This window comes from Diceros bicornis (assembly GCF_020826845.1).
Source record: "Diceros bicornis minor isolate mBicDic1 chromosome 32 unlocalized genomic scaffold, mDicBic1.mat.cur SUPER_32_unloc_2, whole genome shotgun sequence".
NCBI lineage: Eukaryota > Metazoa > Chordata > Mammalia > Perissodactyla > Rhinocerotidae > Diceros > Diceros bicornis.
Genome location: NW_026690908.1, coordinates 548,501 through 569,479, shown reverse-complemented (window position 1 = coordinate 569,479; position 20,979 = coordinate 548,501). Strand labels below are relative to the sequence as shown.

Below are 20,979 nucleotides of genomic sequence, written 5' to 3'. Positions count from 1 at the left end.
TAAGTCTCCATTTTTATGTTCTTTGTTGCATGCTACTTCAGAGTTGCATCTAAGGAAATACCAGATTTCCCTCAGTTTTTTAGATCCATATGTGTTGGAAATTTGATTCATGTAGATGGACACGGCAGTTGGGGGATCGTGCTATTATCAAAAGAGGCCTTTTCAGCATCAGTAATCTGACAAGAACCCACTGCTTGTTGGGATTCAATTGTCTATTTGGGGGATCAATCTTTCACTGTTGGCACTTCTCTTTCTCTTTGGAGGGAAAGTATGGCCTTCCCAGTTTTTTCATTACCAAACCACTTTCCTGGGTGGTTATGCTGTGTCAGGAAGGGCCTGGGATGCCGGGAACCAGAATTCATCCTCAGCTTCTGGCTGTCCTGAGAAGGCTTCCCTGACAGAGTCCAGCCTGTGTGTCTGGGTGACACTTGCAGCCATCAGAAAGGAGGCGATAACTCACAAGTGCCAAGCGATTCATCTGGCCCTCGTCTTACAGGGTGTTCCCAAGGGAAGAGCTTCAAAATGCCACTTAGTAACCCTTTGAAAGCTTCTAGTCATGTGGTGGGTTCTCGGTGTGAGCTCAGAGCAGTGTCTATTCACCACCAGATGGGGAGCATTTCAGTATTTTAATTGGTAAGGCTGTGTTCATGTACGTCCATGGATCATCAGTTCCGTGGCTTTCCCTGCTGGAGCCCCCCACACCCCCGTCATACCTGATCTTTCAAAGCTCCAAACAGGGTTCACACCCCAGCAGGTGGTTGTAATGTAACCACAACACAAGACTGGGGAAAAAATCACAGACACCCAGGGTTGACACACTTTAAGGGCTTGGGCCCAGTTGCCCCATTTGGACGAGTTTGGAACACCAACACTGAGTGTGTAAACTTGAGGATTGTCCAAGACCATGGACCTCAGAAGAACACGGGCTCAGAAGTCACCTTGGACAGCAAGGGACAATGTGGGGTCACTGACTGGCCAGGATTATGGTCCCTTATCCTGGCAAAGTAGAGCTCACTCGGGATCCATCAGGCCAAGTCAGGAAGGAGGTTTGGGGCTTTCTAGGGAAATTCTGTCCTAAAGGGAATTGCATAAGGAAGGCAGGGGTGCTGAAAATCCTAGTTCACAGGGAGCAGTAATGTTTATGTAACAAGGCCCAGCTGTAGCCTTAAAAGCTGCATCACAAATCTTTCCTCCTGGATACAAATCAAGCAGGAAAAGGAATTCAGGGTCCTGGACAAGGATTCCAGCAGGATTCAAATCTAGGTCAGAGGTGAACATGGAGCCCCTAGAGGGCCCTCAGGAGGGAAAGTCCTGCCTGCCTTTAGTCCATCTGCAAATGAACTTCCGCGGGTCTTGTCCTCTCAACGTGCACATTTTGATCTTTTTCCATTGTTTTCTCCACTTAGAGCTGATATATTCCCAGAGATTGAACTAGAAAACAACAAGTTCCTAAAATTTGGTCAAAAGAAACCTCAAGAAGAGAAGCAGAAAACATTCCCTCTTCCTCCAGAATTAGGAAGGCAGCCCCTGCCTGTGGCATGACATGGTCCTGCGTAGTGCTGTTTTAAAGTCACCCACATTTCAGTGGTTTTTTTCTCTGCCTGTGAAAGTACCTTCAACCTTTAAATCTCAGGAGAAGGGGTGGTGGGCTGTGTCTGCTCCTGGAGGAGCTGAATGATACTGAAATGAACTGGTCCTCGGTGTTAGGGGGACTTGGGATTGTCCCCACTAGCCAGAGAAGGGGTTGGCCCTTCTCCCTTCTCCCACATACAATAAGCTGATGACCCGGAAGAGTTCTTGATTCAAGGAGAAATGTGAGATTCTGTGTCTCCCTCACATGCCTACAGAAAGTGACAGAACCACACCACAAGTTCCAGGCTGTAAAGGGAACAGGACTTTAATATAATATTCAAACATGGCATTTATTATTTACAACAAATAACTACTGTCCCTCCCCAATGGGTTCATAGGTGCTGGGGGATGTCAGGGAGCTGAGATGGGGTCGTCCTCTCTCTCTTGGGCTTCAGGGGACTCCAGGAATCAGCTTACAATGCTCCCCTTCCTGTCAGGTGGGAGGAGCTGGCCCGGTGCATCGCAAGCTTCCCAGCTGTGTCCCGGCTGCTGAGGATGAGGCTGTGATCGTCCACTGGTATGGGGCTCGGTATTGGGTCCTGGGGGCTGAGTAGAAGTGTCGGGTTATCTTGGGGGGCCTCCCTCAGAATCATGGCCACCCACCCTGTCCCCACTGCACTGGGTGCTGCAGACCTTGTGCTCAGTGCTGTTAGCCACCAGTACCCCACTTGTCCCTGCCACGGGAGAAATCGTTTACTATCACCTAGTTCACAGAGGAGGAAACGGAGTCTCAGGAAGCTGAAGAGAGTCACCCCAGTCACAGGACTGCTCAGTAGTGGAGGTGGGATCCCAGTGCCAGCTATCGGACTCCCCAAGGACACGCTTAGCTCAAAGCTTTACTGAACTCCTAGGAGTCAGTCACCCCAGTCCAGACACTCACTCACCCCTGAACTTGATGATGGCCGGCTCTTCTTGGCCTTGAATATTCTGCTGGCCAACTAGATCTGGGGATCCAGCAGGCAGGACAGGCTGTAGCTACAGGGCAGAGAGGCACCTCTGAGCCTACCAGGAGCCACACCTCAGGTGTCCCCCCACTGCCTTCCCAGCAGCTGGAGTCTGGGTGTCCCAGAGTTCACCAAGCAATAAGGCCTGGGGCTGAGCAGGGGGCCATGGAGACAGGCTCTCTGGACTGGCCAACATGGAGAGTCCACCCCTGCCCTCACTCAACTCCTGCACAGCCTCAACTATCATTCTCGTTGAGCAGCTCCATGTCCTGGAATCAGGCCCCAAATCACTCCTCCAGCTCTGGTTGTAATTCTTTGCAACCACTGGGAGCAGCAGCATCTCCCTCATGACTCAGTATTCCTGGGACCAGAGGGAAGGAGAGAATGCACACAGGGCCTGGGTGGGAGATGCTGCAGGGGCCTTGTGGGGGGTGAGGGGTGGGGCAGGGGACCAGTCCTGGCAACGCTCCTTCCCACCAGTTCTATCCAGGCTCTACCTGTTCTCAAAATGAGAATAATCAGCCCTTCCTCCAGGAAGTTATCCTTGATGCCATCCTCCCCTCAACCAACCCGCCAATTGGATGGGTCTCCCACTTCTCTGTTATCGAAGTCTTCCACTCAATGTAAGACACAGGGGGTGGAACCAGGGACTGTTCTGCCCAGAGGGTCTCTGATTTCCACCTCCTTCCCCTCCCCTGCAGGGAGTGCCACAGCTGCTCACCTCAGTCCCTTTCTTAAGGTTGATCTCATTCCCCTGGAAGGTGGAGAGCCAGAGTCCATCAGACAGAATGCCATAGACTGACTAGCCCCTTATGTCCACCCCTTCTCATGGTGCACGACTGCCAGGTCCCCAGAGGGGGTGGAGCATGCAGAGAAAACAGGACTTGGACCTAGGCCGGGCTCTGGGCTCCAGAGAAGGAGGACATGGGGGGAAGCTGAGGGACCTGGCAGCACAACCCTCTCTGATGACAGACTTGGAGGCTGAGGCCTCAGGCAGAGGGGCCTGCTCAGCAACTTATGTGCTGCCTGACTTGGGGGGGGGCCGACCCCTCTCTCCCTCCATGGGGAGCATGGGAGTTAGAGGCTGAGTCCAGCTCAGATAAAACCTCACGCGGCTGTGCCATCAGGCAGCTCTGAGTTTCCCCAGCCTGGGGAACCGGAATGGGTGTCTCAGGTGGAGCCTCTGTTCACTCATCTCTAAGATGGGCCTGATGCCCCAGCTCCCAGGGGCCACTGCGAGGCTCCCAGGAGAGATGTGTCAAGTGCTGAGAGCTCGGAGCACATTTCGGGGGCTCCCGCATCCCAAGGTTCAGGATCGTGGTCCTTCCTGCCTGGCCTCAGGTTCACCCACCTCGAGATAATCACCCATCGCCAGACACAGCATAAGCAGGTCACCAAGGAAAGTGCCAAGATAGGGGACGACACCTTGTGACATTGGGGTGCGGGTGGGATGAGCCCTTGCTCTCAAGTCAACCCCCTGCAGACCCTCCCCTGAAAAGTCCACAGCCACAGCCTCCTGGCCCACCCCAGGGTTCCCACGGGGAACAGCCTAGGACCCTTACTAGCCTCCCCTCAATTCCTCCTTGCTTCACACCCCAAGAACACCACACTCCTCCTCCTCCTCTCCCAGGGCAGGCTTCTAGCAAATCACAGGGTATGCGGTCCCTGTCCCTCCCCACAACAAACCCATCCTGCACCAGCTCTTCCAGGCCATCCCAGTCACTTCTACTGGGGGATTCGGACACTGTGGGGCACCAAGAGAAAGGGCCCTCCTCTCTTGATTTGAGGCCTCCAGCTGGGAACGCAGAGCCCCTCCCCCACAGGCACACTCACCTGCTGCTGCTGCTGCTCCTTCTCCTGCACCCTCTGGGGGTTGATTTCCGGGGGGCAAACGTGGAAGGCCCCTCCTGTCAGGGTCGAGGACAGTGTCAGTGAGGCCATAGTCCCCTCACCGCATTTCTCTCCAGCACCACTCTCCTCCGACACTGGACATCTGACTCGAGTCAACTGGTACCAATGCCACTCCACCCTCCAAGGTCTTGTGATTCCAGAACAAGCCCAGTTTCAACTCTCTGAGTGTAAGCTTGGGCTTGCGTCCTGGACTCCCTGAGCCTGTTTCCTCATCTGGAAAGTGTGAGAACTCCAGCTACTTCACAGGTTCTCCTGAGGACTCACTGTGGCATGACTGTCATTGCTGTTCTTGCCCTCACCCCTCCAGGGAGCAGGCAGAAAGCTCCCACATTCCTTTCCTCCCTCTTACCTCATCACCCCCATGCGAGGCCTGCACCACACGATCACCATCCTTCCATTTCCCTGATGGGGAGACAGAGGCCCAAACAGGGGCAGTGAGTTGCTCAGGGGCCACAGAGGAGAGGCCACTTGGCCCTCCCAGCCAGAGACCCTGTTCCAACATCCTCACCTAACCCCCAGCCCCACCACTGACAACAGTCCTGACCCCCGAGCTCTCGAAGCTTGGTCGTGGGCCGAGGCGTGGATGGAGAGGATGTGGTGTCTTGGGAGTCTGGTTGAATGGCTCCTGCCTGCCCCAGTCTCGTGGAGTGTCTGGCCCCCAGGCTGGGACAGAGGCAATGCCAAACCCTTCTCCTCCCCAAGGAACCACTCAGGATATTCCCCTGCACTGAACTCTTTCTTTATCCACTCAGAAACTGGACCCCCAAGGTGCCACCTCTGATCAACAGGGAAGGGGTGAGAGGACATTTTGCTTCCCTGTTTACATGAAGCACCTAACTCCCTTTCAGCAGGATCCACTAAGAATCTATCAGTTGCCTAGGCGCTACTCATAAGCCACCTGGGGTATATGTCATTGCCAACCAGGCATTCAGGTGAGACTCCGTTGTTGACTCGAATGACTGTTCTAGGCGTCCAGGGGGGGTCCCAGAACGCACACACATCTGTCTCTGGTCCAGCTGTTCAGATCCAAGGATGAGCATCTTGTTTGTCCACCTGGGCCAGGGGAATTCCCTGCTGTGCCCGTCCCTGGGGTAGGCAGTGTTCCCTCCCATTGGAGACATGGTGAAGATAGAAGGAGCAGCAGGGGCCTGGCTTCCTGAGGACAGGTTTAGGCTGAGGGATAAACCCACCCAACCACCCAACAGTCTGGGAGAAGCTACATTCAGCAGGACGGAAGTGCATGGAAGCCAGAAATCTGCTGATGGCGCCAGCTCGGCAACTCGCTCTGGAACAGCACAGCCAACACAACTGTGTCCCATGACCAGGGCCTCCTGCCCACAAACGGCACCCCACCTGCCCATGGGCCAAACAGATCCCTAAGCTTGTTAACCTGGACAAGATAGATGGGAACGTTTCAGAGAAAGTTCAAGTGAGAAACTATCAAAACCACAGCTTGCCCAGTCACCCTCCCCCCGTGGCCCTTCCTCTCTTTCCAGACCCCCAGCCTCCACTCTACCTTGGTCATCAGTTCTCTGCTCAAGGACTCGTCTTGGCTATAGTGCTCCTTAAGTTTTTCAGAGCGCTGCCTGAGGAGAGGGGAAAGAGGGAAGGATAAATTTAGGGATAATGTGAGGGGTCTGAGTGCAAATCTTTTTCTTTGACAACCTGAGAGATTCAAACTGCCTGGAGGAGTGCTCTCACTGGGCTCCTCTGAGGGCTAAGGTCTTGTGAGACTGGGAGGGGGCTCTCCTGTTGGTCACTGGGGTCTCCATTCCCCCGCTATACAGAGCAGCTCTCTTTTGACCACTTTCAGTTTCAACTGGGCATAGAGTTCTGTTGCTATAAACACTTGAAAATCTCCAATGTGGCTCAACCCAGTACCTGACATTTAGAGAAACCGAATCCTGAAGCAGAATTGGTGCACTAAGGACACCAGGAGACTTAGAGACCCACCGCTGAGGCCCAGGCCCTGTTCCAAGCATTTGCTGCCACCCAGGAGTTCCCAGCTGACTGAGGGGCCAATGGCAGACATACGGGAGATCCCCCATCCACCCTGGTCCTCCTATGGAGAGAGGCCTACCCACCAGGAAACTTCCTCCATGTGTTCTTCAGGTGGCATATGGATGTTTTCTGCAGAACAGAGATGACAGTGCAGGGCGAGGAGAAGTTCTTCAGGATCTTGCACTCCTGGGGAAGGGAAGAGAATGAGCTGTGAGGTGGGGCGCTGGAGCCCTGCTTGCTCTAGCTTCAGTCCCCTTCTATTTAAATCTCCTCTCCTGGATGAGACAGACGCTCAGGGAGCCCCAGAAGGGCACATTTAGGACCCAAAGAGTAACACTCACAAGGAGGAGGATTTTAGCTCAACCCAGGGAGGGAGCCAGGTAGGAAGTGAGCATCCCCGCACTGGGACCTGGAGTCAAGGTCAGCATTCCCCTGGCAAGAAGGGCCTAGGGACTTGCAGGGGCTTAGACCACACACTACAATCCTGGGATCTGATAAAGGTGGAGGCAGTTCCAAAGGCTCCAGAGAGGGGCTCCACTGGGCCTCCCACAGCACACCTGGGCCACCTGGATCCAGCGCTCCACCACCCTCACCCTGTCCTGTGCCATCATGCTCGGGTCCCCGAGGCAGGTGGTGACGACGAGGCTGGCCACCCTTCTGAAGTGGTCGATGGTGGCCCGGACGGTGTGTGCCAGGTGCTCATTGCTGGGCTTGTTCCTCTTGCCCCAGGTGGAGCCCAGGCACTGAGAGGGCACCACCTTCCGGAAGAGCTCCTGGGGAACAGGGGGAGTGTCACCCAACATTGCCACACCCCAGCTCTGTGTCCACATCCACAAAAGTCCCACACAGGGGTCACAGTTTAGAGCTGGAGCTCAGGAAGCTCATGATGTGGCCTGAGCCTTGTGAGAGTCCCTGGCTTTTCTTCTCTGTCCACTGAGGGTACCCAGAGGATGACCCAGGACCCAATACTGGCAGGGAAGGGAGAGGGACATTTGCATCCAGCCCGTCCTGGCTAACTCCAAGCTCCAGATGGTGGCTCACCTCGGCTCATCCCAAGGGGGCATCTTCCAACACACTGATCCCCCTCTGGTCACACTCCCCATTCTGATGCACATTCTCCCCTGGCAGCTACAACCACGGGCCTTGTCTGTCTCCCTTGTAGTGGAGTACACATCAGGTGTCTAATAAGTCCTGAGGCTGTTGAGCTTCCTGAGCAGACGGTTGGGCCACCAGGGACCTGGCTGCATACAGTGAGTTCCCCTCCACTACTGATGTGCCAGGCCCTGCTCACCCTTCCTTCTCTTCAAGGAGCCGGCACAGCCACTCTGTGCAGCAGGTCCTGTTAGTGTCCACCTCTACGCTCTGCAGGTGGAAAGCAAAGGCTTAGGGGTTCAGAAAGTTGCCCAGGTCGTATGGTTGGTAAGGGGTGGAGCCAGGATTCGGGCCCAGATCATAGGAGACTGGATGAGGTCTGGGGCAACGATGGCAGAGGGAAGGCCTACCCCACCCCGCCCTCAGAGCCCAGTTGCTCACTGCATCCATCACGATCAACTGCTCCACCACCAGCTTAGGAGGGAAGGCCGTAGGGTTGGGTTTCTTCTCACACTTCTTAGCCACAGGTGGAGATGGACTTCCCACTAGAAATGATGGTCCAGGTGACTCCAACTCAGCAGCTCCCACTCCTGCTGGAGTCCATGTTGGCCCTTGCTCCACCTCCAACACTGCTGGTAGAGGGGACACTGGCTCCAGTGCTAGAGGGTGTGGTGTCAACGGAGCTGGAGCCAGCTCTACCTCCACCACTGCCCACAGCTCTGCTTCTGCTGCTGGCTGAAACTCTGGAGCTGACTCTGGAGCGGGATAAAGAGAAAGGTTCACTCACATAGCTGACTTTCCATGTGTCCTTCTAAATACAGGAAAGATCCCACTTCTCTTCCAGGAATAGAAAGCCTGCAGTCCCCTTTAGCCTCTGGCTCTGCCTCAGTGGCCTCCTAAACTCACAACAGACAAGGGAAATAGGGTCAAGGGAGCACAGCTCTGAACCAGACAAGGTTACCTGCATGTACGTCCCCTTTAGCTTGAAAAAGAGACAGCCCCTGACTGGTCCCACCCTAGTTCTGGTCCAACCCCATCATCTCAAGGTCCTGAGTGTGGAGGCCCTCTGCTCCTGCTCTCATCTCAGAGCAGCACTGGATGGTGTGGGTGGCCTCATGTACCTGCTCCTTGTCTAGTGAGTTGGTGGAGTTGAAACCATTGGGCAGCTACTCGATGACCTCCTGAGTGGAGTTCTGCAAAGACTGCCTGGGAGCTGGGCCAGAGGGAATCAGGGGTGGCCTGCACACTGCCACTGAGGCCAACCCCCAAGAGAAAGTCTGCTCCTCAGTTCAGGCACAGAGGGCATCCTGGCAAAGATTTTTGGTCAGGGAGGGAAGGAAATGAAACCTCTAGGGCTCAATAATATACGAGTAGAGGAGCTCACCTTCTCATGCTGTCAGCCATGATCTGGGGTATGAACGTGACAGACCCACCAGGTTTCCGACACCTAACAACAAGCTCCTGCTTAGGAATGGCCTGTCCCACATACCCTGCCTTCCGCACTCCACACAGACACACAAAGACACACACACACACACTATGAGGGGCCTGGAGTGTGGGGTTGATCAGGTGGGATCACCGTTGTGTCCTGGCCTGCACTAGCCTTTCCTGGGCTCCCCCATGTTACCCTTCACTGCCTCCTGTCAGACACCCAGAGGCGTCAGGGATGAGGGCTGAGCCAACATCGGCAACAATCAAAAAGATTCTCTTTCTGGGTTTTTTTGAGGCCAGATCCTGCAAAAGTTTGGATACAACAACAAAACATTTTTGCTTCTTGGCTGTCTCCATTCAAGTGAGCTGGATGGGGGGCTGTGGGTGCCTGGTTACCAGAGTTCTAAGATCTGTTGAGGCCTAGGACCAAGGAGATGGGGTCATTTTTCAAGATTCCTTTACCTGGGACCCTTACCTCAATCAGATTTCTCCAGAGCTGCCCATTGAGCCCGGGTTGCTCACCCTCCTCTCTCATGTCACTTCCTGAACTGTACACAAGGAGCCTACACAGCCCTAGCCACAGTTCCCTGGAAACCTAACTCAGGTCCTAGCTTTGAGGAGACAGAGATGAATGCAGACCTCCTCTTTCTTACCAGTTCTGCATCCTGGGAAAGTCACTGTGCCTCTCAGGTCCTCCCTAGTCTCCAAACCTGCACCATGGGGATCAGGCTAGAATCTACTTCCTAGGGACCTCACCCGGTGTATATGAGATAATATCTATTACCCCTGTGGGCTGGTGTCACATGTACCTAAGGCACAAACTTAGAGATGGAAGAATAACAAGAAGGGGTGACATGTAGCACAGAACACCACTCAAAACAGGCCTGGATTCTAGCAATGTGATATTGGAACAGTCACTTCCAACTTGGCCTCATTTTCAGGTCAGCATCATGAGGGGTTTGAAACTAACGGAAATTTAGACACTGCCTTCTGTGGCATAAAACCATTCAACTGTTTCCTGTTTTATGGAGAATGAGACCCAAGGGCCTCATCTTGGCCTATGAGGTGGGAAGCCTCCACAATGGTACCCAGTAAACCCCACTCATGGCATAGCCATCCCCGTGGAACCACTAAGTAGTTAGTAACTGGCTTATGAACATAATAAGAGCCAATGTGATGGGATGTCTTGTCTAAATTTTAACTACACAAGTCTCTCACTTCCTCTTACTCCCTCTCTCATGTTCCATCTCTCTCTCTCACTCTGTCGAATCCCTGTAACTGAGGAATCAAATACCAGTGTTTTGGGACTGCCCAATGTGGAGGCCTATAGAGGAGAGAAGCACGGGAGTGCCCAGGCCAACAGACAGAAAGGAACTCAGGCTCTCAGTCCAAACTGAATCCTGAAGGCTGAGAGTGACCTTGGGGGCTTGTCCTCCCCCAGTTGAGCCTCAGTTGAGGCCACAGCCCCAACCTGTTCAACTCAGTGAGGCAGAGGCACCCAGCTAAAACGTGCCTCATTGCTGATACACACAAATTGTGAGATAGTCAACATTTGTAGTTTTGAAAAGCAAGGTTAGGGGCAATGAAGTCAGAGAGGGAAAGGTAACTGACACAGCCTACCAGGCCCTGGCCCTACCTTCCACCCCAGCTCCTGTTCTCTCCTCCCAGCCTCCCTCCAGCTGCACTGGCCATATTTCTGACCTCCTCTGGCCAAACTCACTTCTGCCTGTGAGACTCAGGACCGGTGGTGCCATCTCCCTGACACACTGCTCCCAGACCCCTGAAGGGCTGGCTCCCTCTTGTCATTCTGGTCCCAGCAAATGTCACCCTATTGAGGCCTTTCAGATCCTCCTACCAAGTGACGCCCAACCCTCCCTCACAGCCCCCTGCTGTGTTTCTCTACAGCACTTGCTGAGAGGAACTTACCCACGGCTCTCAGAATCAGTGACAAACATGGAGAACTCAAAGGTTTTGCGGGTACCAATGCCTGTGTTTCTCATCCCCTAAGCCATCAGATGTCTCCTTTGGGTCCCACTGCTGCCACCAAACTGGTACAAAGCAAAATAAAACTGAGTAAATTTTAAACATCTTATCGGCTTTATTCAACAGTTCATGAATCAGGCAGCATCCAGTCTAGCAGAGAGAAAGGAGCTCTAAGGAGCTGTACAAAATGAAAGACTTTTATAGGCAGAAGGGAGCAGGAACAAGGAAATTACACTACACCAAAAAGAGGGTTGGTTACTGCAAGGTTACCTTCCTTTAGGGGATGGCAGGTCTCTATTAGGAAGGTGACCTACCTGCTGCTCATCAGGCGATTCCCAATTGACTGGTTTATGATTCTATTCCTGGGAGGGCAAAAAGTCTAATTAAATCTCGGCTTGTTGATGTGAGACTTAGGCTAAGTGGCTCTATTAGGGCCTGGTGTCTTGTTTTATTATTTTATTTATTTTTTTTTTTTGTGAGGGAGATCAGCCCTGAGCTAACATCCATGCTGATCCTCCTCTTCCTTTTTCCTGAGGCAGACCAGCTCTGAGCTAACATCTATTGCCAATCCTCCTCCTTTTTTCCTTCCCCAAAGCCCAGGTAGATAGTTGTATGTCATAGTTACACATCCTTCTAGTTTCTGTATGTGGGATGTAGTCTCAGCATGGCTGGGGAAGAGGTGCGTCGGTCACGCCCGGGATCCGAACCCAGGCCGCCAGTAGTGGAGCGTGCGCACTTAACAGCTGGGCCTGCCCTGGTGTCTTGTTTTAAACACATTACTTCTGCTGGTCCCTGATTTCCCCAGTTACACTCCAGCTGTCCCTTCATTGACCATTGTTAGTCACACACCCACTGCACCTGCCTCCAGTCCTTCCCCTTCAACACCGTAATCTCACACACAGCTCCTCCCGACACTATCATGACGTCTCCCACCACACGTCCCTTATACTTTCCACACTGCCAGCAAGATGCTTCACAAACACAACCATTTATGTCCAATGGGCTTAGAGGTCTAACCGTGCACTGGGAATCAGGAGTCACAGGGTCTGTCACTTGGCCTCCAATCACCTACTGTACCCCAGCTGAAGGGCTTACCCTGCAGAGAGACTCAGTTGTAGCCAACTCCATCGAACAACATCTTTGCCCCAGGCTTCCTTCAAAATGCTCCACCCACTTTCTGCCCCAACTGCTCCTTGAGGGGTCATTTTGGGGTAGCCTTCGAGGCCACTTTGGTGATTTTGTGCCCAGGCACAAACAGCTCTTGGCCGACAAACACTTTAACCATACCCCCTGAAATCATATAGCACAGGTAACCAGTGAATGCGTGCAAATTATTTTACCTCAAGACACCTAAGGAATATTTCACACCAGGAGCATCCACTTTTGGGTTTCACTGTGGGCTGATATCACAAGGCTCTCACCCAGTGAGCGTCTTTCTTCCCCAGCTCTCTGAGCAGCTTTCTCCAGGCTATATTGTGCAACGCATTATTGTTTCTCTCTCAGCCTACTTCCCTCAGGTCGCAGGTCCCCTGAGTTTCCTGCCCTGACAGGCTACCACCAACCCATAGAAACAATGTCAGTCCTATAGCACTGGGTGTTCAGTTCTACTAGGATTGACTGACTGGACTGGGCACAGGTGCGGTGGCCCTACCCACACAAAATCAGGAAACTGAGGCAACTAAGAAGTATCAACAACCTTAACAGAACATGGACAACAACTCCATAGGAACATATCCTAACCCCTGAACAACACTCTCATGAGTCTCTCGCCTAAATGGTTTTAGAAAATTGTCTGGCCCTAGACTGTCTATACCGGCCAAGGAAGGAGGGGTTGGTGCCTTTCCTAGAACCACACTTGCTGAGTGTACATCAACAGAGAAGTTCAAACCTACCTTCACCAAATGGCCCAAGAGGTTAAAATATTGCATAATATTACCCAAATCTTTGAATAGATACCAAAGGCCCCCGAGGTCACTGACCTATTTTCATGGCTGGTCTCTCCAAGTTGGGGACAATGGAAATGGACTGGATTTTAGACTGTTGCTTGTATAGTCATAGGATTTGTTACTATAGCCCTCGTCGGATGTTTACTCTCTTGGCTACAACTTGCCCTACCCCTAATAACTCCATTAATTACACTTATTAAATATACCAGCCAACTTAAAATTAACCAATACCCTGATTAACTTAAAAAATTCAAAAATTTTATGTGGAAAATCTGCTTAACATAGAATACACCGTTTTAAGTATTTCAAAGTATACATTTCTGTGGCTTTTAGCACAATGATTATGTCGTGTGGCTATCACCACTATCTAATTCCAGAACATTTTCAACACCCCCAAACAAACCCATACTCATTCACAATCTATTTTCTGCTAACCCAAACCCATGGAAACAACTCATCTGTTTTCTCCCCCTATGGATTTTCCTATTCTGGACATTTCATTCAAATGGCATCCTGTTATCTATTGCCTTTGTGGATGGCTTCAGTGAGTACACATGTTTCAAGATTCACCCACGGCCGAGCATGTAGCAGTACTTAATTCTTTTTTATGGCTTATAATATCCTATATTATGAATAGGCCACATTTGGTTTATGCAGTGATAACTGGATAGAAATTTGGGTTTGTTTCACTTTTGGACCATTGTGAACACTGTTGCTTTGAATGTCTATGGGCAAGTTTGCTCTTTTGGACATATCTACCATGGGCCTCTCCAGGTCAATGGTAATTCTAGGTTTAAGATTTTAGAAAATGCCAAGCTGTTTTCTGCAGTGGCTGCATCATTTTACTTTCCCACCAGTAATGTATGTGGGTTTCCCTTTCTACACATCTTTACCAACACTTGTTATTTTCCATTATGTTGAATATAGCCTTCATTTTGAGTGTGAAATAGTATCACATTGTGCTTTGAATTTGTATTTTCCTAATAATTAATGATACTGAGCAACTATCTTGTGCTTATTGGCCGTCTATATATTTCCTGGAGACATGTCTATTCCAGTTGCTTACCCCGTTTCATTGACTTGTCTTTTATAATTGAGTTCTAAGAGATCTTTATATATACCCAATATAAGAGCCCTCTCACGTATATAAGTTGCAAATAGTAGGAGACTTCAAAGACCACTTTTAACGGATAGAATATCCATACAGAAAATCAGGAAATAGCAGACATGAAAACATTAAATACTAAATGGACCTATCAGACACACACAGAATATTTTACTGGACAGCAACAAAATGTACACTCTTCTCAAGGGCACACAGACTATTTTCCAGAACAGATCACATGTTAGGTCACAAAACAAGTCTTAACAAGATTAAAGAAGACTGAAATAATACCAAGTAACTTTTCTAAACACAATGGCATGAAACTAGAAGTCAATAACAGAAGGAAAACTGGAACATTCATAATATGTGGAAGTTCAACAAAAACTCTTAAACTTAAAAGTAGATCAGGGTGCAGACAGGTGCTGTAGCGGTTAAGTGCATGTGTTCCGCTGCTGGCGGCCTGGGTTCGGATCCTGGGCACGCACCAACCCATGCTTGTCAGGCCATGCTGTAGTGGCATCCCATATAAAGTGGAGCAATATGGGCAAGGATGATAGCTCAGGGCCGGTCTTCCTGAGCAAAAAGAGGAGGATTGGCATGGATGTTAGCTCAGGGCTGATCTTCTTCACACACAAAAAATGTAGATCAAAGAAGAAATCAAAAGGGAAATTAGAAAACAGCTCAAAACATACAAAAAGAAACAATAGGGACCGGCCGGGTGGCACAAGCGGTTAAGTGCGTGCACTCCACTGCGGCGGCCCGTAGTTCGCCGGCTCAGTTCCCGGGTGCACACCAACGCACCGCTTGGCAAGCTATGCTGTGGCAGCATCCCATATAAAGTGCAGGAAGATGGGCACGGATGTTAGCCCAGGGCCAGTCTTCCTCAGCAAAAAATAAAATAAAATAAAATAAAAGAGGATTGGCAGATGTTAGCACAGGGCCAATCTTCATCACACACACACAAAAAGAAACAATATGGGCCGGCCCTGTGGCTTAGCGGTTAAGTGCGTGCTCTCTGATGCTGGTGGCCCGGGTTCGGATCCCGGGCACACACCGACGCACCGCTTCTCCGGCCACGCTGAGGCCGCGTCCCACATACGGCAACTAGAAAGCTGTGCAACTATGGCATACAACTATCTACTGGGGCTTTGTGGCGAAAATAAATAAATAAATCTTTAAAAAAAAGAAACAATAAACACACCAAAACTTATAGGCTGCAGCAAAATAGTACTAAGAGGAAAATTTACAGTGATAAACTTGTACATTACAAGAGAAGAAAGATGTCAAAGAAACAACCTGACTTACAACACACAGCATTAAAAAAAGAAAAAATGAAACCCAAAGTTAGCAGAAGGATGGAAGTCACCAAGAGGAGAGTGGAAAAAAAAATGAAAGACAGTATGGACGATTAATAAAAGTAAAAGTTGAGTTTTGGAAAAAATAAAATTGAGAAACCCTTAGATAAAATATCTAGGAAAACAAAGAAAGATGACTCAAACTAAATCAGAAATGAAAGAGGAGGCATTACAACTGATGCTTCAGAAAGAGATCAGAAGAGACTATTCTGAACTAGTGTACACTCACAAATTGGGTAACCTAGACAAAATAGATAAATTCCTAGAAACAACCTACAAAAGCTGAATCATGAAGAAATAGAAATCTTGAATAGACCAGTAACAAATAAGCAGACTGAATCAGTAATCAAACACCTCCCAATGAGAAGGGACTTCTCCACTCTGCCTGACCTTAGCCAGCCTGCCCCAGCGCCAGGCTGACTCCCGTGGACCTAGCTGGCTCCCTGCAGGCTTCTGCAAATCCAGGCCCCTGGCTCACCCTGGAGCATGCCAGCTCTGGCGGCCTCAAGCAGCATCCTTGACACCAGGCTCCCACCAGGCTCCTGGGAACCCAGGCCCCCATCTCAGCCTAGGAGCTGCCATCTTCAACAGCCCAAGGTGGCTCTTGTGACCACAAGAGGTGTCCTTGGCACCAGGCTCCTGGTGGGCTTTGGTGAATCCAGACCCTGGCTCACCCAAGGTCCTGCGTATGCCAGGCAGCCACAGGCAGCACCCACAGCCACAGGCAGCTTCTGTAACAGGGCAAACCCAAGACCCCAGTGGGCTCCCACAAACCCAAGACCCCAGGTCACTCCAGCACTTGCTGGCTCCAGCAACCCAGGTAGATTCCATGACACCAGGCTCCCAGGGGGCTGCTGGGAACTCAGGCCCATGGATCACCACACCACCTGCCAGTTCCAGCAGCTGTAGACAGCTCTTATGGAACGAGGCTCCTTGCAGGCTCCCACAAAACCAGGCCCCCAGTTTACCCAGGTGCTTGCTGACTCAGGCGGCCCCAGGCAGCTCCCATGGCACCAGGCACCGGCAGGTTCCCATGAACCCAGGCTTCCATCTTGATCCAGTGCCTGCTGGCTTCTGCAGCCTCAGGCAGCTCCTGTGGCCCCAGGATCCCAGCAGGCTCCCAGGAATCCAGACTTCTGGCCTACCACAGCACAAGCTGTCTCTCGTGGTGCCAGGCTCCTGGCAGTCTCCCTTGAACCAAGGCTCTCAGCTCATCCCAGCACTGGCGAACTCTCATGGCCCTGGATGACTCCTGTGGCTGCAGGCTCTCAAAGAGGACCTGCCAAAACAGGCTCCAGTGGGGCTACTCATGATCTCAGGGTCCCAGCTGTGCCCAGGGCCAGACACAATACCATAGACCCAAGCTTTCCACTCACCCCAGTACCAGGCTGTCCAAGGACTCCAGCAGCAAGCTTGCCCCTGGACACCACCAGATGGCCTACCCAGGACCCCTAGATGGGATGACTATGAAGGCTTTGGTTTGCTAAAGCCAGTCTGTAAAGGGTGGAAGAGGTGCCTACGTCCTCAAATTTGCAGACACCAATGGAAGGCCACAAGGATCATGAATAATCAAAGACTCATGACACCACCAAAGAAAAAGAATAAAACTCCAATGACCGACCAAGCAATGGAGATATAGGAACTATGACACAAAGGCTTCAGAACAACCCTCTTTGAGAAACTCATAAAACTCTAAGAAAACATAGATAGACTACTAAATGAAATAAGGAAACAGTGCATGAAAAAGTGAGAAGTTCATTATAGAAACAGAAATCATTAAGGAAAAACAAACAGAAATCCTAGAATTGAAGAACACGACGACTGAACTGAAGAATTTAATAGAGAGGTTCTAAATCAGATTCAACCATGTACAAGAAATAATTAGTGAACTAGAAGATGTGTCGTTTGAAATCATCCAGTCAAAGAAACAAAAAGAAAAACGGTACTGCATAGGAATGGGGAAAGGCAGTGTGAATTATGGGATACCATGAAAAGAAATAGATAAGCATTATTAAAGTACCAGAGAAGACAGGGATAAAGGAAAAGAGTGTTTACTTAAAAAAAAAATAGCAGCTTGTATCACTATGAGTTTCCCTCTCAGGACTGCTTTTGCTGCATCCCATATGGTTTGATATGGCATGTTATCATTTTCGTTTGTTTCCAGATAGTTTTTGATTTCTCCTTTAATTTCATCAATGATCCATTGGTTGTTCAGTAGCATGTTGTTTAATCTCCACATTTTTGTCACTTTCCCAGTTTTTTTTTCATGGTTCATTTCCAGTTTCATAGCCTTATGGTCTGAAAAGATGCTTGTTATGATTTCAATCTTCTTAAATTTATTGAGACTTGCTTTGTTTCCCAACATATGGTCTACCCTAGAGAATGTTCCATGCGCGCTTGAGAAGAATGTGTAGTCAGCTGTTTTTGGATGGAGTGCTCTGTATATGTCTACTAGGTCCATCTCGTCCAGTTTTTCATTTAAGTCTAATATTTCTTTATTAACTTTTTGTCTGGATGATCTATCCATTGCTGTAAGTGGGGTGTTAAGATCCCCTACTATTATTGTGTTGTTGTTGATTTCTCCTTTTAGGTTTGTTAATAGTTGCTTTATGTACATTGGTGCTCCTATGTTGGGTGCATATATATTTATAAGTGATATGTCTTCTTGATGTAGTGTCCCTTTTATCATTATATATTTCCCTTCTTTGTCTTTCTTAACCTGTTTTATCTTGAAGTCTACTTTGTCTGATATGAGTATGGCAACACCTGCTTTCTTTTGTTTGCCATTAGCTTGGAGTATTGTCTTCCATCCTTTCACTCTGACCCTGTGCTTGTCTTTAGTTCTAAGATGTGTTTCCTGAAGGCAGCATATTGTTGGGTCTTGCTTTTTAATCCATCCTGCCACTCTGTATCTTTTGATTGGAGAGTTCAATCCATTTACATTTAGGGTAATTATTGATATATGAGGGCTTAATGTTGCTGTTTTGTCACTTATTTTCTGGTTCTTTTGCATTTCCTTTGTTTCTTGTCCCACTTGTTTTGGACTGCCAATTCAGTTTGGTTGTTCTGTCTTATGATTCTTCTAGTTTTCTCTTTGTTTATCATATGTAGTTTTGCTTTGATTATTTGTTTAGTGTTTACCTTGAGGTTTGGGCAAAAAATCTTGTGTATGAGATAGTCCATTATCTGATAGCCTCCTATTTCCTTATACTAAGTCAATTCAGTCACTTTCCTCTTCCCCTTAAGTGATACAATAAGTTAGGAAACAGATCTGTTGACAAACACAAAAAAGCTAGATCTAGCCTCAGCCTGAGGGACAACAACATAAGAAACTAGTGGAGAGGAAACATTCTTCTCAAACCACAATGAAACAGTCACCACAATGGATTGTGTGCTAAGCCACAGTGAAATCTCTAAAGAGTCCAAAAAGCAGAAATCTATAAGTAACCATATTATGGGACCTTAAAGCAATACAAATAAAAAATAATCACAAAATATTGGCTCCCCTCCCCCAACCTATCCACTTGAAAATCTGTCCACACCCTTCTAAATCTCTCAGGTTACAGAGGGGATCCAGACAGACAGGACAAACTCTTTAGAAATGAGCAGCACTGAGAGCAGCATGAGCCAAATCCATGGCGTGGAGACTAAGGGACAGAAGAGACACAGCCTCCACTGCAGGTATCAGGGAATATCAACTCTACATGAAGAAGCTGAGCACTTCCCTCCAGGAGCCAGAATAACACCACAATAAAACCAACAACAGCCGAATGAAGTGAGGATTCACGAGGCAGGAAAAACAATGCAGACCTAAGCAATGGAGTTAAGGGCTGGCTCTCTGGAAAGACTTGTACCAGTGAGAAACCTTGCGCAGTCTGACCAAAAGGAACAGACAAAGGCACCAAACTGTACCATCAGGTACAAGAAACTACCGAAACTGCTTTAACGTGATAGGAGAACATAGTGGATAACTCTGACCAAGACATCAGCGGTCCTCAACTGGAGCTGTCCTTCCACCAGAATGCATCTGGAAACACGCAGGATGGGTTTTGTTTCTTGTTTTGTGTTGTCCTAATGGTTGTTGCCCTGGGGGTCCCGGAGATCCTGAACAGCCAGTCACATAGAGCCGTTTCCCTCCTGAAGTGTTACTGACATCTGGGAAGACAAGCACTGATCCAGATTAAATGAACTATGTGGTAGGGAAATGTTTTCCATGGATGTATAACAGGCAAAAGATGGTACCCTCAATACATAAGGAATATTGAGAAACCAATGTTTACAACTACTAAACTGTAAGAGAGCGGGAAAATCAGAAACATAGCCAATAAACACACCAAAAATATATCCAACTTATTCGTACAGGTGGAGAAATATGCATGTAAAGCACAGGGAAGAGTTGAGGAGATTACACACCAAATTTTACTACCAACAAGGAATAAAAGTTGGGAGGTAGGTGAGAAATAGGAGTTTTTACCACTTCTTAGCTTATATATTTCTGTAGTGCTTTAATATTTACAAAAGAGAATGTACTCTACTCAAAAAGATGTTTAAAATTTTAAAGAAATTATTAAAATGTTCAAAATGACTTCAGTTCATGGATATTCATTAAAACACAAATGGAAAGAACCTCCCCATGACTTTAAGAGTCTCCTATAACTTTTCTAATAGTTACTATGTCGATTTTATTTCACATTTAGATCCTAACTCATTGGAATTTACATTTGTGTGAGGGATGCAACAGAAGCTGATTTTCTCCTGTTCAAGTGGAAAAACAAGGATCCAGGCACCGTTCATTGTGTAGGTCTGGCTTTCCCAGCAGACCTGCAATGCCTCCTTTCCCAGCGGCTAAACCTTGACAACTACCGCTGCCTCTCGAGCACCCTAGAACTGGCGGGGTGAGCTCTGCAGCCTGGGCTCCCTGTCTGCAAGGGGCAGCTACCAGCAGAGCCTTCTCCCAAGACAGCAGCAGGCATGCTGCACAAAGAAGTGGTCAGTGGCAGTCTGCTGCATAGCAGGAAACCCCTCATGATGAGCAGGCAGTGGGGGAGCCCCGAGCACGGGCACTGACCTCGGCGGGGGGCACCAGGCTGCTAAGGCAGGGAGCCCCCTCCCTTCAGCTCGTCCAGCTCCTCCTGCAGCGTGTGCACCTGGCTGTCGGCAGCTGCCCCTCTTCAGCTCGCCATTCTTCTCCACCTGCTCCCACAGGTGGCACCCGTGCTCCTGTTCCCCTGGGAGCAGAAGCAGTAGGAGTGCAGCGAGTTGAGGAGTTCTTGGGCCCCCAGTGCTGACAGGATGACCTTTCTGAGAGACGTGGGGCCGGTGTTGCTGTGCTTGCTCTGCACAGCTTCTGTGTCTGGCTTTAAGGTGACATCTGTTGGAGGGTGGAGGGGCTCTGGGAGGCTTTCTGAGGCATCATTGTGAATGATGAACTTGAGGGTTCTGGGCCAAGCCCTAGTCAGGCACAAGGCTGGTCCCTCTGCAGCTGGGCTCCACATCTCTCTTCAACCTCTTTCGGTCAACAGCCTCGTGGGGGACAGATGACCTTTCTCGAGTGTGCTCTGAGAAGAAAGTGTAAGAAA

General features: G+C 49.5%; 1 protein-coding gene across 11 annotated transcripts in view; it reads right to left on the bottom strand.

The window, feature by feature from the left end:
- The window catches only part of LOC131402214 (ral-GDS-related protein-like), a 353,959-nt gene that overhangs the window by 93,716 nt on the left and 239,264 nt on the right, over positions 1 to 20,979 (bottom strand). Inside the window, exons 1-9 of one of the 11 annotated variants that reach the window (XM_058537090.1) lie at positions 20,469 to 20,811; positions 10,938 to 11,059; positions 8,022 to 8,335; positions 7,780 to 7,850; positions 7,046 to 7,261; positions 6,572 to 6,674; positions 4,410 to 4,483; positions 2,517 to 2,607; positions 1,904 to 2,178 (exon numbers count right to left, since the gene is read on the bottom strand). The exons of 1 other annotated variant lie outside the window; for it this stretch is intronic. In XM_058537090.1, the coding sequence (XP_058393073.1) occupies positions 2,066 to 2,178; positions 2,517 to 2,607; positions 4,410 to 4,483; positions 6,572 to 6,674; positions 7,046 to 7,099 (435 nt within the window). In that variant the 5' untranslated portion in view covers positions 7,100 to 7,261; positions 7,780 to 7,850; positions 8,022 to 8,335; positions 10,938 to 11,059; positions 20,469 to 20,811 and the 3' untranslated portion in view covers positions 1,904 to 2,065. Of the gene's footprint in view, positions 1 to 1,903; positions 2,179 to 2,516; positions 2,608 to 4,371; positions 4,484 to 4,836; positions 4,852 to 6,003; positions 6,045 to 6,571; positions 6,675 to 7,045; positions 7,262 to 7,298; positions 7,851 to 8,021; positions 8,336 to 10,937; positions 11,060 to 11,308; positions 11,362 to 20,468; positions 20,959 to 20,979 lie in introns of those variants that run through there. 9 more of the 11 variants (XM_058537099.1, XM_058537093.1, XM_058537092.1 and 6 more) reach the window with 9 other exon arrangements.